The following is a 14109-nucleotide window of genomic DNA, read 5'->3' as shown; positions in this document are numbered from 1 at the left end:
CCAAAACACATTCACATTTAGACATCAGAATGCAACCACTAATATACTCAGGGATACCCCAAGATGTACATACAGAGAGTTAGACTAGATCAGCAGTTCTCAAACTGTTGGTCGGTACCCCAAAATGGGTCATGCCCCTGTTTTAATGGGGTTACCAGGGCTGGCTTAGACTTGCTGGGGCCTGAAGCCGAAGCCCGAGCCCCACCGCCTGGGGCCAAAGACCAAGCCCCACCACCTGGGGTCGAAGCCAAAGCCTGAGGGCTTCAGCCATGGGTGGTGGGACTCAGGTTACAGGCTCCCTGCCTGGGGCTGAAGCCCTTGGGCTTTGGCTTCAGCCCCCCAGCTCAGGGTGGTGGGGCTTGGGCTTTGTATCCCCCTCCTGGGGTCGTGTAGTAATTTTTTATGTCAGAAGAGGGTTATGGTGCAATGAAGTGTGAGAACCCCTGGACTAGATGACCCTGGCAGTCCTTTCTAACCCTATGGTTCTATGATTCAGCGCGACACAGATTCCCTCCTACAATTACGCATGCACACATGTGCATACAAACTAATGTATCCATCATGCATGCACAGACATAGCTACTAGCATAAACATATGGATGCACACACACACACGGAGAACTCATCACAGCAAAGCAAGCATTAACGTACTCTGAGAAGCAGCCCGTGCCCCAAGCACACGTGCAGACACATAACCAGTACTCCCAGGAGAGTCTGAGACAGCTCATGTGCCTTGAAGCAGCACTGTGGCTGCAGCAGCAGTTCCTCCTAGAAGAAGCAAGCTGGTGGATGTTTTCTCATTGTGTGTCTGAGCAGAAGAATGGAGAGGAAATGGAGAGGAACATGCAGATTACTGAGGAGAACAAACATTACAGGCTGAGGGCAGGTAGTCTTTTTTAAGCTTGTCTTCTTATTGTTGTTTGATCAGTATGGTACGCAATAAAAAGGGAATATGAAGAAGCATGCAGCCAGATCCCCATAATTTCCAACACATATCCAGGCAAATGTAGTGTTGCATCCATCACATATTCACTCCTCCATTTCCTTTGTACTCCTTGAAACCCAAGGAGAAATCCATATACAAGGGGAAACACATAGGAAACCACAGCTCAAATCCCAGTTTTAAAACACAGGAAATACATTAACATACACCCCCCCCTAGCACTGAACATATATCTCTACAACTAAAGTACAAACAAACAAAAATCCTTAAACTAGTTTATTAAAGAGAGCCATGGAGGAGAGAGGTTGGTCTTCTCATTGAAGCACTGGACTGGGGCTCAGAAGAGCTGCACTCAGTTCTTGGCTCTGTTGCAACTTTTCTGTGTGACCCTGCGCAAGTCTCTTCACCTTGGATTTCCAAAGGTGCCTAAGTACTTAGATGCCCAATTCCCATGACATTTCAACTCCCTTAGGCCAGGGTGACCAGATATACTGATATTAGGGGCTTTGTCTTATATATGCAACTATTTCCACCCCCACCCACCCCAAAAAGTGTCCTGATTTTTCACACTTGCTATCTGGTCACCCCACAGGCACCTACTTTCCAAAGTGCCGGGGGATGCTCAACCACTGGCTCTGCCCCAGGACCCATCCCCACTCGACCCCTTCCCCCAAGGCCCCACCCCACCTCTTCCTGCCCCTGCTCCACCTCCACCCTGCCTCTTCCCGCCCACTTCTACCCCCTCCCCTGAGCATGCCCTGTCCTTGCTCCTCCCCCCTTCCCCCCAAAGCTTCCTGTGCGCCGCAAAACAGCTGATTGCAGCAGGTGGGGGGGCGGGGGGAGGGAGGCGCTGATCCACGGGGACCACTGGCAGGCGGGAGGCACTGTGGGGGAGGGAGGGAACGGATGGGGGGCTGCTGATGGGTGCTGAGCACTCCCTATTTTTTCCCCGTGGGTTCTCCAGCTGCAGGGCACCCAGGCGCCTATGGGTCACCCTACCTTAGGCTCTTTCGAAAATCCCAGCATTAAACTCTCTGTGGCTCAGTTCCCCGTCTGTAACATGAGAGTAGCACTACTTCCCTACCTCATCAAGACGCTGCAAGGATAAATTCACTGGTGTTTGTGAGGCACTCGGATACTACAGAGATGGCCATATAAGTACCTAGAAAGCGCTAACCCTATCAAGTTTGCTACACACCTATCCCATTTCAGAATATCTCCAGTGCTTTTAGGAATTAAGGGAGGAGAAAGATCTGAACTTTCCTGTGTGCTCCTATGCTCCAGGGACCCTTTAGTGCCAGCTGACAGAAGGCACAAGGGATGGCATGTGAGGTCTCTACTGAGAGCCAGAAGCCCACTGGTTGTCATAATCATTGTGAAATGTATGCACAGGTAATATTTAGGGAGTTATGAATCAATACTGAAAATTAGGTTCTTAAGGTCTTGGGCTTAAGGCAGGTCACCATGAGTTACCTCAGAGATGTTCTTTGCAGGCAGGAGATAACTGATACTTATCTCCCTGTCTGGCCATTTGTGTATTGTATGCCCAGTTGCATACTGAGCCAGGTGCGAATTGAGAGACTGCAAAATTTAGAGAAGAAATCTACAGGAAGAAACAGACAGCAGAGGACATCCCATTTATGAATGAAGACAAAGGATTGGTCTGGTATATCATAGAATGCGAGAGGAGGCACACTGATTCCTTCACCAAGGAGGGAAATTGATAGCGTGCTTGTCCCACACAAGGAGGGTCATATCCAGCTTGGTTGTAAAGCGCTGCAAGGATTTGGGGTGAGTATTACTTTACAAGACATAAGGGTTTCTTGTTGATTAAATTCTAGGTTCTAGAATGTGTGTTATGATTTTATTTTATATGTAAGCATTTGCGCCCAATACTTCTATTTGCTTCTACTTGAATCTGTGTGTGTTGTTAAATAAACATATGCTTGATTTCACCATAAACATGCCCGAGTGCTGTGTGTTAATCCAAAGTGGAGTTCTAAGGAGTGACTACTAAGCTAGGGTGTTCTTTCTTTGGAAACAGGGGCTCTGAACAGTGAGAATGTCCAGTGGACCAGGGGCTGGATACTCCAGGGAGATGCTCAGAGGGCTTGAGGGGTGGAGTGTGCCTATCGCTAACCTGCAGAGTGACAGTAGGGCCTGCAAGGCCAAGAGGGGGCACTGCTTGTGTAGCCCCTGGCCGGTGGAGTTAGGGAGCTCACCCACAGCAGGCACAAAGTTACCTCATGTTAAGGGCAGGTGGTAGCAAGGTCCTCATAGCCCTGGGTATTCCCAAGAAACATCACGGCCACCGCCCTATCCTGCAATAGACTGAATGCAGTGTTTAGTAAGTGACCGATCTTTACCAGATTCCTGTGCCCCTGTGCAATGGAGTCTAAGATAGTACAAGGTCTATGACAAATATCAAGGGCAAGAGTCACTGGTATGCTCTGGATATTTTCAGCTGTTCCAGTGATCCAAAGCAGCTATAAATCCAGTATAATAGACCAGTTAAGCAACCCATTACTACCAATGAATCTGGCCCCTTATCATTATTTCATTGTATTTATTGTTTCCTGTATACTACTTCAGTTCTACGATTCCATTGCTGGATGGACAGACATAGCTAGGAAGATGAAAACGTGCTTCACAGGTGCTGCTGAAGCAGCTTAAATGAGACGTCCTGAGTTTATTGCAGCAGACAGACTGAAATCTCCATCACGCTGCATTGCCGCCACCACAGATGGTGCAGCTTAGGCAGTCTAACGTGAGCGGCTGTCATGGAAGATGCAGCCCATGGACAGACGCAGAGGAGAGTAGTTAGAGTTTGTGAAAAATGTCCAACCCAGTGGATGGGCTCACAGTGGCCATGGGGCTGGTTGAGAGGCAGGAAGGAAGGAGCAGATGGTTTTAGAATCACGGCTCACAGATTTGTATTTGAAAGATGAGGAACATAAGAGCCGTGATATTATGAACCCTGATGCCCAGAGAATGCAACGAAAACAGGGAACCATAAAGAATTAATGTCCAAAAGCCGTCACGGTGATTGTAGTAATAGAGGGAGCAGGTGTTACTCAGAGAGAGAACTGCATTTCCACAGCAGAGAGCTTTAGACTCTGCTTGTCTGTCTGTCATGTTTGTCCACCACAAGGGTTTTACACCTTCCTCTAGCATCTGATACTAGTCACTGCTTGAAACAGAATGTTGGTATGGCAGTTGCATCCTATCCATCCATCTATCCTCTGCTATATCCCTGTTTCCCATTTATCTCTATCTGCAGGTCTCTCTTGCTTCCCTTTCTCTCTCCGGCACTGCAGCACAATATGACAGAAGCTGTTTTATTACGCATTTGGCTGGTTCAGTGGAGCCCTTGGCGTGGCCTTAGAGGGAGTGACGTTCTGCTTGTTATAACATTGTAGGAATGTGGAGGCAATATCAGGCTTCAGTACAGTCCCCTACCATGATAAATATTCAGAAAATTGACCTTCTTTCTCTACCTCTTTGCCCCATTCTCTTCAGCTCCTCTGCCTTTATCTCGGGCTCCATTCTCTCGTTCCTCTGTTTTATTATCTCTGTTCTTCTGTTCTCTCCTATTCAGGTTCTTACATTGTGCCTATTACCTTGGTGTCTTTTCTCCTCTCCCTTCACCACATGCAGAGCAGAATGAAACTGAGTCTGCAACTATGATCCAGTGTACACTACACATTGAACCACATCAGGGGATCTGGTTACGATAACTAAGGTTGTCCTTCTGCATGGTTTCAAAATATAGGTGACGCCAAACCCTGTTTTAACTAGTGTCTCTGAGTTGTGCCACAATTGGACGTATAGCATGATTTGGAGGCCTGGTTAAAACACCATTTTGCCCTATTGAGTATGTAAGGCAGACACTAGGCCAGTTTCACCTGCATGCTCCGGCTGCTTTGCACTGATCTGGAGATTGTAAACCATTTAAACTGGGTTTATAGTTACTTATGCCAGAATGGTGCAAAATTGCCGGAATGTACCAGTGAATCTGGCCCATTGTTTAAATCCCAGTGAGGACAAGCACATTGTACCTGGTGTTTTCCCAACATGCTCATATCTGTAGTGCAGACAGGACTAAGTGGTCTCCAGCCAGTGGTACTTAGCTGATAACTGCTTTTCATATACTGTATATTAAACAGATTATTTTATTTTAAGAAGAAGAAAAGCTTCCCCTTCTCCAGACACCTGTAACAGCATATCCTCCTTATTTCATGGCAGACAGTCTAGGGGCAGTAATGGCTTCTGATGTTTACATAGCAGATATAGTTTATAGGTGGAAATTAATCTGTTTTTCCTGTTATCTGGGAACAGGTTAGGACTGTGATGTTCAAGGACAGCTCTGATTCTCCCCGCACTTCCTTCTCTTAACACACAAAAGAAACCCACCTAAACCATTATCATCTTTTCTTACTACTGTCAGAGCTTTTGGTTGGCTAGAGGCTGGGCTGTGTGTGGTTAACCCCTCCCACTTCCCATGTGATATAAAGCACAGCTCCCAGGCCCCGCTTCCAGGCTACAGCACAGGACTACTGCAGCTGCTTTCCATTCCAGTGACAAGGACGAAACCTGTTGTCAGCTACCTACCCTCCTGCCTGCCCAGTTCTCAGCATGTGCCGGGGTTTAGCTGCACTTTCCACCTGCTTGGAAAGGTAAGAGGTTTTGAAATACGGGGACTCTGGGAAATAAAGGACTTGTCGATACAGAAATATTAAATTCCGTACCAGCCTTACGGCCCCTTTTGCATGGGCAATGATGCTGTGTTTGTAAAACTGGGACAAAAACTGTGTTTAAATCCTAGCTAACAATGGTTTAAGCAATATAGTTTAGCAATATAGTACCAGGGAGGAGGGGAATGTAGGGGTAAGCAGTATGAAGGGGTAGTGCTGCTTTTATATTTTTTTAATGCTTGAGGTTTGTCTTGCTATCCCCTTCAACTGCAGAACTGCTTTGCCCTGACAGCAGCAAACATATTTAAAATAAACAATGATGTGGATGCAGAGTCTTGTGCTACCTGTTTGGCACTGAATTGATTATTTTTATAACCGTCCTCTGAGACAACTTGTGTAAGCAGCAGTATATGAATAACATTTGATCTGTACCCTTTCTTAGGGATGGTACTCTAGGGAGCAGGGGATATAGCAGGTAGCTGTGTCTGTATTGTTGCAAAGATGCACTGGCAGGGAGGTGGCTTGATACTGTCACAGAGATGCTGTGGCACGGAGCTGTCTCTGTGCGGCATAGAGACGCCACTGCAGGCAGCTGCAACCAGTACTGCAGCAGAGACCAGGTGGCACAGATAGTTCAGTCGTGTTGCAGAGACACTGTGGCATGGGGCTGTCTGCATAGTGTGGCAGAGACAGCAGGACGGGGAGCTGTCTCAATACTGCTGTTGAGAAGAGAGCGGTTTCACTATTTTCCCTGAGACTCCAGAGCAGAAGGGAAAAGTACTGAGGACAAGAGGATCAGGAGATCAGAGCAGAGATTGACCAATGGACAGGGTGAAGAGGAAGCCAGAGGGATAACGAAAGGACCATACAGGGCAGGCAGCTGCCTCTATGCTATACACTAACCAGGCAAACACCTCCACACATGCTCTGTATGTGCATACAGGAGAAGCGTATAGAAGAAACCATCTCCCAAGGAGCTACTGAGAGTTTTCTAGTGGGTTCTGGTGGCAAGGGGTGGGATTGGAGAAGAAAGGTTTTAATTCATAAATAGGAACACAATAACTAATACTAAAGATAACAGTGGGCTAAGCCAATTAGAGGAATAAGGGGCTGAAACTTCACTAGAGTCAGTGGAGCTGTGCCTGCTTCTAGCCGTGTTTAATTTGGTCCTGTGTATCCATGCTGGATTCAGAGAGAGTGCCAGCTAATTGCATCCTGTGGCATTTTTCTGTAAGGATGTAATGTAAAAAGCCTGTCCTGACAACAGGCCTTCCCTTAGTTTGATGAGAATGCACCTCCGCCCCCTAGTGGCCATTCCTTGCCTCTTAGTATCTATTCCATACCCATCTGCTCCTCTTCTGTCTCTCAGAGCCAAACAACTCAAGGCTCGTTTAGGGATCCTGCTTCATAAACCGGAGTTGGGACATGAGGCTGAGAGCTTCAGCACATCTGAGCAGGGCACCAAACTGAGGTAAGCCAAGCCTGCCTTCTCCCCCAACTCAGCACAGGCCCCCTGCTGCTGTACATGGGTGGACATAGGAAAGAGAACACAGCAGTAGAGCACTGTATCATGAGTAGGGTGACCGGACAGCAAATGTGAAAAATCGGGATGGGGGTGGGGGTAATAGGAGCCTATATAAGAAAAAGACCCAAAAATCAGGACTGTCCCTATAAAATCAGGACATCTGGTCACCCTATGAGAGAGTTATACTGGTCCCCAAAGACTGCACTGGGATTGGATCATGTTCGTGCCCCTCTCCATATGAGGAAGAAAGCACAATACATCAGGAGAACTCACAGCTCTCCCCCCATTAAGCCCCACCCCGAAATTTTCAGAGGGGAATGATTATTACCCCGCTTTACCAGTCATAAAACCAGACTGGACAAGAGGAGCCCTAGTGCGTGGCATCTGGAACAGTGTGGTGTTCCAGCTTCAGGCTAGACACCAGAGTGGACTTAACTGATTACTGGAGTCCCCCAACCAGCTGCTGGACTCTGTCTGGGGAATGTAGTCAACCTTAGAACCAGGACCCTCACTATTTGAAGGCAAACTCTTTGCCAGAGCTTGTACCAGCTGGAATTTGCTCTTTTGAATATCTACATAGGAAAAACAACTGGCCATAGCTACACTGTGGAGCTAAGATCTAGCCAGTCATCTGGGAGAGTAAGAGAGGGAGAAAGAAAGAGAGAAAGAAAGGAGGAGAAGACCCCAGAGGTAATGAGATTGCTGGGTCTCTTACTTTAGTTTTCTATGGAGTGATGCAATCCTCTCCTCTTCCCCTAAACGCAGTTGCCTCTGTCACAGAGCTTTTCTATCCCTGAGACTTTGGCCAGATTGAATACTTGTTAGTTTGTTTCCATAAAACAAGGTTAATACTTCACTTTACTTTTCCTCTCCAGAAACTCCTCAGAGGAAGCACTAGAATGGAAGAAGTCCTTTGATCACTTGCTGAAGAGTAAAAGTGAGTATGAGTCTCTTGTATGACAGCCTGAGGGGGAAGTACACAAGACCGAGTGGGAGGGGAGACTAAGGACTAACCATGTGCGTAAGCTCAGCATAATAGGTAATGTTTGCCCATTCTCAGACTAGAATAAAAGAAAGGTCAGTCTTTAAGAACTGCTTCCTTCTCCCTCCTGAGAGTATTGCTTTGATGAAAAGAGGACAGTGGAGCAGATAACTGTCTGAATAAGCTGGGCAAAAACCAAACAGAATTGCTGCATGACCAAGTAGGATTGCCATTTGCCATTTTTCAGGCTTGGTCCTCTTTCTGGCAGAGACGTTGTGTCACAATGCAATGCCATGTTGTTGGGGCATAAACGTTACCATGTTGATGTTGTGTCAGTGGGATGTATCACTTTGTCAAAACCTGGACTGTAAATTGTCCTGCAGGCTAAGGTTATTACCCATCCCAGTTTCAATGCACATTCAGTAGAGACCCGTGAAAATTGATATTGTTCAACAACTTTGGGGTTGAGAGGCAATGCTACCGCTTGTACCATTCAGAATTTTTGTAGAGAGGGAGAATTCAACAGCTTTCCTCCAGAACGGTAGAAAACTAAAGTAAGAGACCCAGCCCAGAGGTACTGATTCGGTGTGGTTTTAGTATATCCATCCTGCCGTCCAGACTGTCTGTACTTGCAATCCGCTGTGCTATGCACTAGTGTCCCAGTAAGAAAATCTCTCTCTCACACAAACACACACACACACATAATTCTTTTCAGGGATACACTTTGGAATCAGGTGAGGGTTATTTCCTTCCTACATGGCCGCAGTGCCCAGGAGTTAGACTATTAAATAAGTGACATTAGAAATAACAAATCTTAAAACTAAAGTGGACTGAAAATGTTACTGACATGATAGAAATGACTCCACGGAGGAGAGGCCCTTCTCTACTGATAGGCTGAAACAAGGAGCACAATCCAAACTTTGTCACCTGCTTGGTTAACAAGTACATTCAGAGGTGTGACTTCATACTCTCTTGAACATGAAGCATGTGTGCTTCTGCACTACTTGTGACTTGTTCCTTGTACAACAGAGCCAAGAAGGAGAGAGTCACCACTCAGATCTGTTCAGATACTCGTGGAGGGCATATATATACCTAGATAGATCTCTGTAGATCTATCTGTCTGTTCCAAAGCCACAGGGATTACACTCTGGAGAACCATTACAGAAGATCAGACATGCAGAATGTGATGGAGACACTGGGTGTGCTCCATTCCATTCTTGTCTGTGGGAAGGTGGTTTATTGGAACCCAGTGGCCAACAAACAATCTGAGAAGAGTGGAATCTGTCCAGGGTGAAGTAGAATCTTATTATGTCATGGTCTTAACTCCCAAAGAAAGACTTTTCAATAATGCTACATTACTCAATAAGCAAAATGTATTTTAAAACCTGGCAGCATTCTTTATCTCCCAAAGCTGTATGAAGCTCCTTCCTTTTCCCCTTCTTCCACCCCTAAATCTAATTTTCCTTGTTCTTCACAGATGGGGTGGCTACATTCCATGCCTTCCTGAAAACAGAGTTCAGTGAGGAGAACCTAGAGTTTTGGTTGGCTTGTGAGGAGTTCAAAAAGTCCCGGTCAAAAACTAAACTGTCATCCAAGGCCCACAGGATCTTTAAGGAGTTTGTTCAAAATGAAGCACCTAAAGAGGTCAGAATTATTTCTAGCTTTGTATTTTATGGTATGGGTGTGGAATTGAGAACTGTTTCACTTATTTAATATAACTTTGTGACAGTAATGTGCTTCCCCCACTCATACCATGGGAAAATTAGTTCCCACACACCAAACGCTGTCTTACTATAGAAGGCACATCATGTGATTTCCCAGAAGACCATAAATAATATTTATAGTCATGCCCCCATTTTATTCATGGAGGGAAATCATTTCCCTTTCCATATGGTAATGTTCCCCCACAAAAAGAATATTGTGTGTCCTGTCCTTCCTCACAGGTGAATATTGACCATGAAACCAGACAAATAACCCAGAAGAACCTGACAGCTGCCACTTCTTCTTGTTTCGATGCTGCACAGGCAAAAACCCGCACTTTGATGGAGAAGGATTCCTATCCCAGGTTCCTGAAATCTACCTCCTACCAGGACTTAACAGAGCAAGCCACCAGCCATAGCACCAGCAAGCGGTTGCATACCTGATCCAAGTCACCTGTACTGCCAGAAACTGGGGGGTGAGGGGAAGAGCCACATAGTGAAGCAAAGGTAGAGGCAGGAGCCTGAGAAACAGTGACTGAGGCGGAAAGAGCTCTGAGCAGTGGGGTTTTGGCTAAAGTCCTGGGATTCTATCCTTATCAGGATCCCCAGGACCTCCAACGCTTCCATGTACCTCCGAGATGTAGTGAAGAGCACCTGTCCTGCACTATGGGGATGGGAGATGGTGAAATGGGAACTGTTGGGAGAGAGATATGGGTGGACAGTTGCTTACATGCAAGCAAGCACTCCAGTGACGGGCAGTAGGGGAAAAGTATGCAAGAAGAGACTTGCACTAAAAGCAGAGAGAGAGAGGGGAGCTGGATGAGAGGCTCCATCGAGTGGAAGTTTCCATTGAAAACAGGGCAGATTTAATTCCCCCCCAAACTGTCCACCATCTGATGCTGAACTTTATGCATGTCTGTCTGCACGAGAGAAAGCCTCAGTCTGCTCTCAAGACCCTGCCTCTATACTGACAAAAATTACAAACTATACATAGAGCTCAGAAGTTTGCAGTTTCTGTAGTGCTGTGGCCGATGAACCCACACTAGTCTGCATGTTCTTGCACCAGCTGGAATTTCCAGCATCTCAGATCATAAAGATGCAAGCACAACTTTGGGTTTTCAGCCACAGGAATCCTGCATCTGCTTTGTTTTGATTGAGAGAGATTTCAGGTTCTATTCTGCCCTCTTCCATGCATGCTCTGGGAGATCCTTTACACCTCCTTCCAATAAGACATCAGCATAGCATGGACATTTCCCCACCCCTCACATAAACTACATGAGCTCATGTTTTGGTCCTGTAGATTGTTGTGTGCAATCTTGGATTGCATGTCCCACTTTTTATTATTATTGTTATTGATAAAATTTCATAGATGAGCACAGAACTTTACAAAGTACATACTTTGGGTACGCCCTTGCCCTGAGGAGCTTACAACTGAAATTGGATTTATTGTAGATACCACAGTCCTTAGATACCATGGTGACAGGCACTACATAAAAACCCAAGAGAGGTAGGTAGAGAGAACGCCAATACAGTCAAAGGATGAGGCACAAGTGTGGCAACAGCTGGAGTCCTAAGTGGTCAGGGCTGGCATTGTTTTTTTTAGAAGACATGGGAAAGGGGAGATTGAGGAGGGTTGACAGATTTATTGTCTGTGTGGAATTGGAGAATGGTGTTTAAAAAGGCCCAAAGAGCCAGACTTTTAAAGGTATTTAGGCTACTAACTCCCAATTTTTTTTTATCATTTGTGTTTTCACCTGCAAAATGTGCCCTTCTGTGATTGACTGTGCAGGGGCTCCTCTTTTTACATGCCTTCTTCAAATAAAGAAGTTCGCTAAGACCATGCCTTCTCCCCTGTGCTTCTGCCTCAGCTGCCATGAAAGGAACCCTGCAAAATATAGATTAGGAGATAGACCCCTTCTCCCCCCAGTAGGTTAATGGAATTTGTGTTTCTCATGCATGTTCCTCCAGAGAAAGGAAAATAGGTCCTTGAAGGAAATGTGGTAAAGGAAATACAGAGATTTCCCTTGGTTTTAAATCTGGGCTTAAGTCCCCTACCTGGTGAAATCAATAGGCAGAATACTGAGCAGGTTACTTGCATTTAGTGATCCACACAAAATAGAGTTCTGTGAGCGTAAAGCTCTGAGACCGTGAAAGAACGAGGAGTACTTGTGGCACCTTAGAGACTAACACATTTATTTGAGCATAAGCTTTTTTTCCCCACTGCATGCATCTGATGAAGTGAGCTTTAGCCCACGAAAACTTATGCTCAAATAAATGTTAGTCTCTAAGGTGCCACAAGTACTCCTCATTCTTTCTGCTGATACAGAGTAACACGGCTACCACTCTGAAACCTGAGACAGTGAAAGAACACATTTAACCAGAAGCTGCTGTCCAGTGCTTTCCTGAGAGGCTTGTAGCACATTTCATTTGCTGAGACTTTTGGCACAAAACTTGATTTTCAGAACCACCCTGATTAGGTATTTACAGATGCGTTAGTTAGATTAGATAATTATTCAGTCACGGAGGGTGCAGCTACACTGGTGCTAGTAACAGTATAAACACTAGTGTAGCTCAGGCTCAGGTGTTTTCAGCACTGTCTCATTGAAAACCTGCCTTGAGCAAACTTTCCTGGTAAGACAGAAGCATAGTGCAATCTTACCTGCAGCAATTTATTCACAAAGGCCAAAGCCTGAGATCCTTACTCAGTTGACACTCATTCTTTGCCCAAACAACCTCCTTGTCACTTCCATGAGCATTTGCCTGAGTAAGTACAGAGAATTTGCCCTGGATCACTAGTGGTGTCCTCCTATTGCAATTTGTCTGGCCAGTGGCTTCAAGAATCTCAAGAACTAGTGGCTGGACTCCCTTCTGCATCCTCCTCTCCTCTTCCTTCCAATTCTACCTCTGAGTCTTCATGGGTTCTAGCTGGGTTCTCAAGAGATTCTAGCTGCTTTAATATTTATTATTTATTTTCACAACTGGAACTAGCTTCATAATGCTATTGAGATACACATTGTTCTGATTGCATGGTTAACACAATATCATTATTTATTATTATTAGGAAATAAAACAAAAAATATTGCGACAGCTTCCCTTATTGTCTTTGTTTTTAAATTACACTCTTTTTGCATTGGTGATCGTGGGACATAAACTGTAGTTTAGGACAACAGCGCACATTGGTTGCATGTCACTCACAATGTTGTTTTAAAACAATTACACTACCAGAAGCAGAGACACTAAAGGAATGGAAGGTGGAGGGGGACAACATTTTTTACAAGATAGCAGTCTTATTTAAGAGAAATTAACCAGTTCCAAAGATGATGAAAGTAATTATTAAGCTTAAGAACATGTTCATTAATAATATTTAGCCCTCTTATAGCAATTTTCATCTTCAAAGTTATTTTACAGTAACTTCTCGCTTAATGTTGTAGTTGTGTTCCTGAAAAATGCAACTTTAAGCAAAACGATGTTAAGCGAATCCAATTTCCCCATAAGAATTAATATAAATGTGGGGGTTGGGTTCCAGGGAAATTTTTTTCACCAGACAAAAGAAAATATTATATACATATATATATACACACAGTATACGTTTTAAACAAACAATTTAATACTGTACACAGCAGTGATGACTGTGAAGCCTTGTTGAGAGGGTGGGATATTTCCCAGGGAATGCCTTACTGCTAAATGATGAACTAGCACTCGGCTGAGCCCTCAAGGGTTAACACATTGTTAATGTAGCCTCACACTGTACAAGGCAGCACGAATGGAGGGAGGGGAGACAGCACGGCAGACAGAGACACACACCCTGTGTGTGAGAGAGAGACACGCATTGCCCCTTTACATATGCTGACCCCACTCTAAGGACACTGCCTTTTTAGATCAGGAAGTTGAGACAGCAGCTGCTACCTGCAAGCTCCCTCCATCCTGAGCCCTGCCGTGTCCCACCCCTGCTCTATGGAGATAGGGTAAGCAGGTGGCAGGAGAGGGGACACCCTGATATTAGCCCCCCTCTTCCTCCTCCCCACCCAGCAAGCAGGAGGCTCCCGGGAGCAGCTCCAAGGCAGAGGGCAGGAGCAGCACATGGCAGTGCAGGGAGGGACAGCTGAACTGCCAGCAATTGATAGCCTGCTGGGCGGCTGCCACACAGGGAACTTAGGGGAGCTGCGGGTCCATGCTAGTTCCAAGCCCCCACCAGCTAGCTGTAAAGGGCTGCTCTTTCTGCAAGCAGTGGACAAAGCAGGCGGCTGCCAAACAATGTTATAAGG

At 45.7% G+C, this 14109-nt stretch overlaps 1 protein-coding gene across 1 annotated transcript; it reads left to right on the top strand.

Annotated features, from left to right (window-relative positions):
- The first annotated feature begins 5494 nt into the window (after positions 1-5494).
- RGS16 (regulator of G protein signaling 16) lies at positions 5495-12906 on the top strand. Its single transcript, XM_084637150.1, has 5 exons — positions 5495-5619; positions 7007-7108; positions 8038-8099; positions 9622-9788; positions 10088-12906. Exons 1-5 carry the CDS (start codon positions 5579-5581, stop codon positions 10286-10288), a joined length of 573 nt encoding a protein of 190 aa, XP_084493276.1. The 5' UTR covers positions 5495-5578; the 3' UTR covers positions 10289-12906.
- The last annotated feature ends 1203 nt before the right edge of the window (positions 12907-14109 follow it).

This window comes from Lepidochelys olivacea, assembly GCF_965140295.1.
Source record: "Lepidochelys olivacea isolate rLepOli2 genome assembly, chromosome: 8".
NCBI lineage: Eukaryota > Metazoa > Chordata > Testudines > Cheloniidae > Lepidochelys > Lepidochelys olivacea.
This window is presented reverse-complemented; position numbering and strand designations above follow the sequence as displayed.

Bases quoted from the DNA above. Each gene is read 5' to 3' on its own strand.
- RGS16 (XM_084637150.1), top strand. From the start codon at position 5,579: ATGTGCCGGGGTTTAGCTGCACTTTCCACCTGCTTGGAAAG. The intron at 5,620-7,006 runs GTAAGAGGTTTT...TCTGTCTCTCAG, and splicing joins CTTTCCACCTGCTTGGAAAG to AGCCAAACAACTCAAGGCTC. The intron at 9,789-10,087 runs GTCAGAATTATT...CCTTCCTCACAG, and splicing joins AAAATGAAGCACCTAAAGAG to GTGAATATTGACCATGAAAC.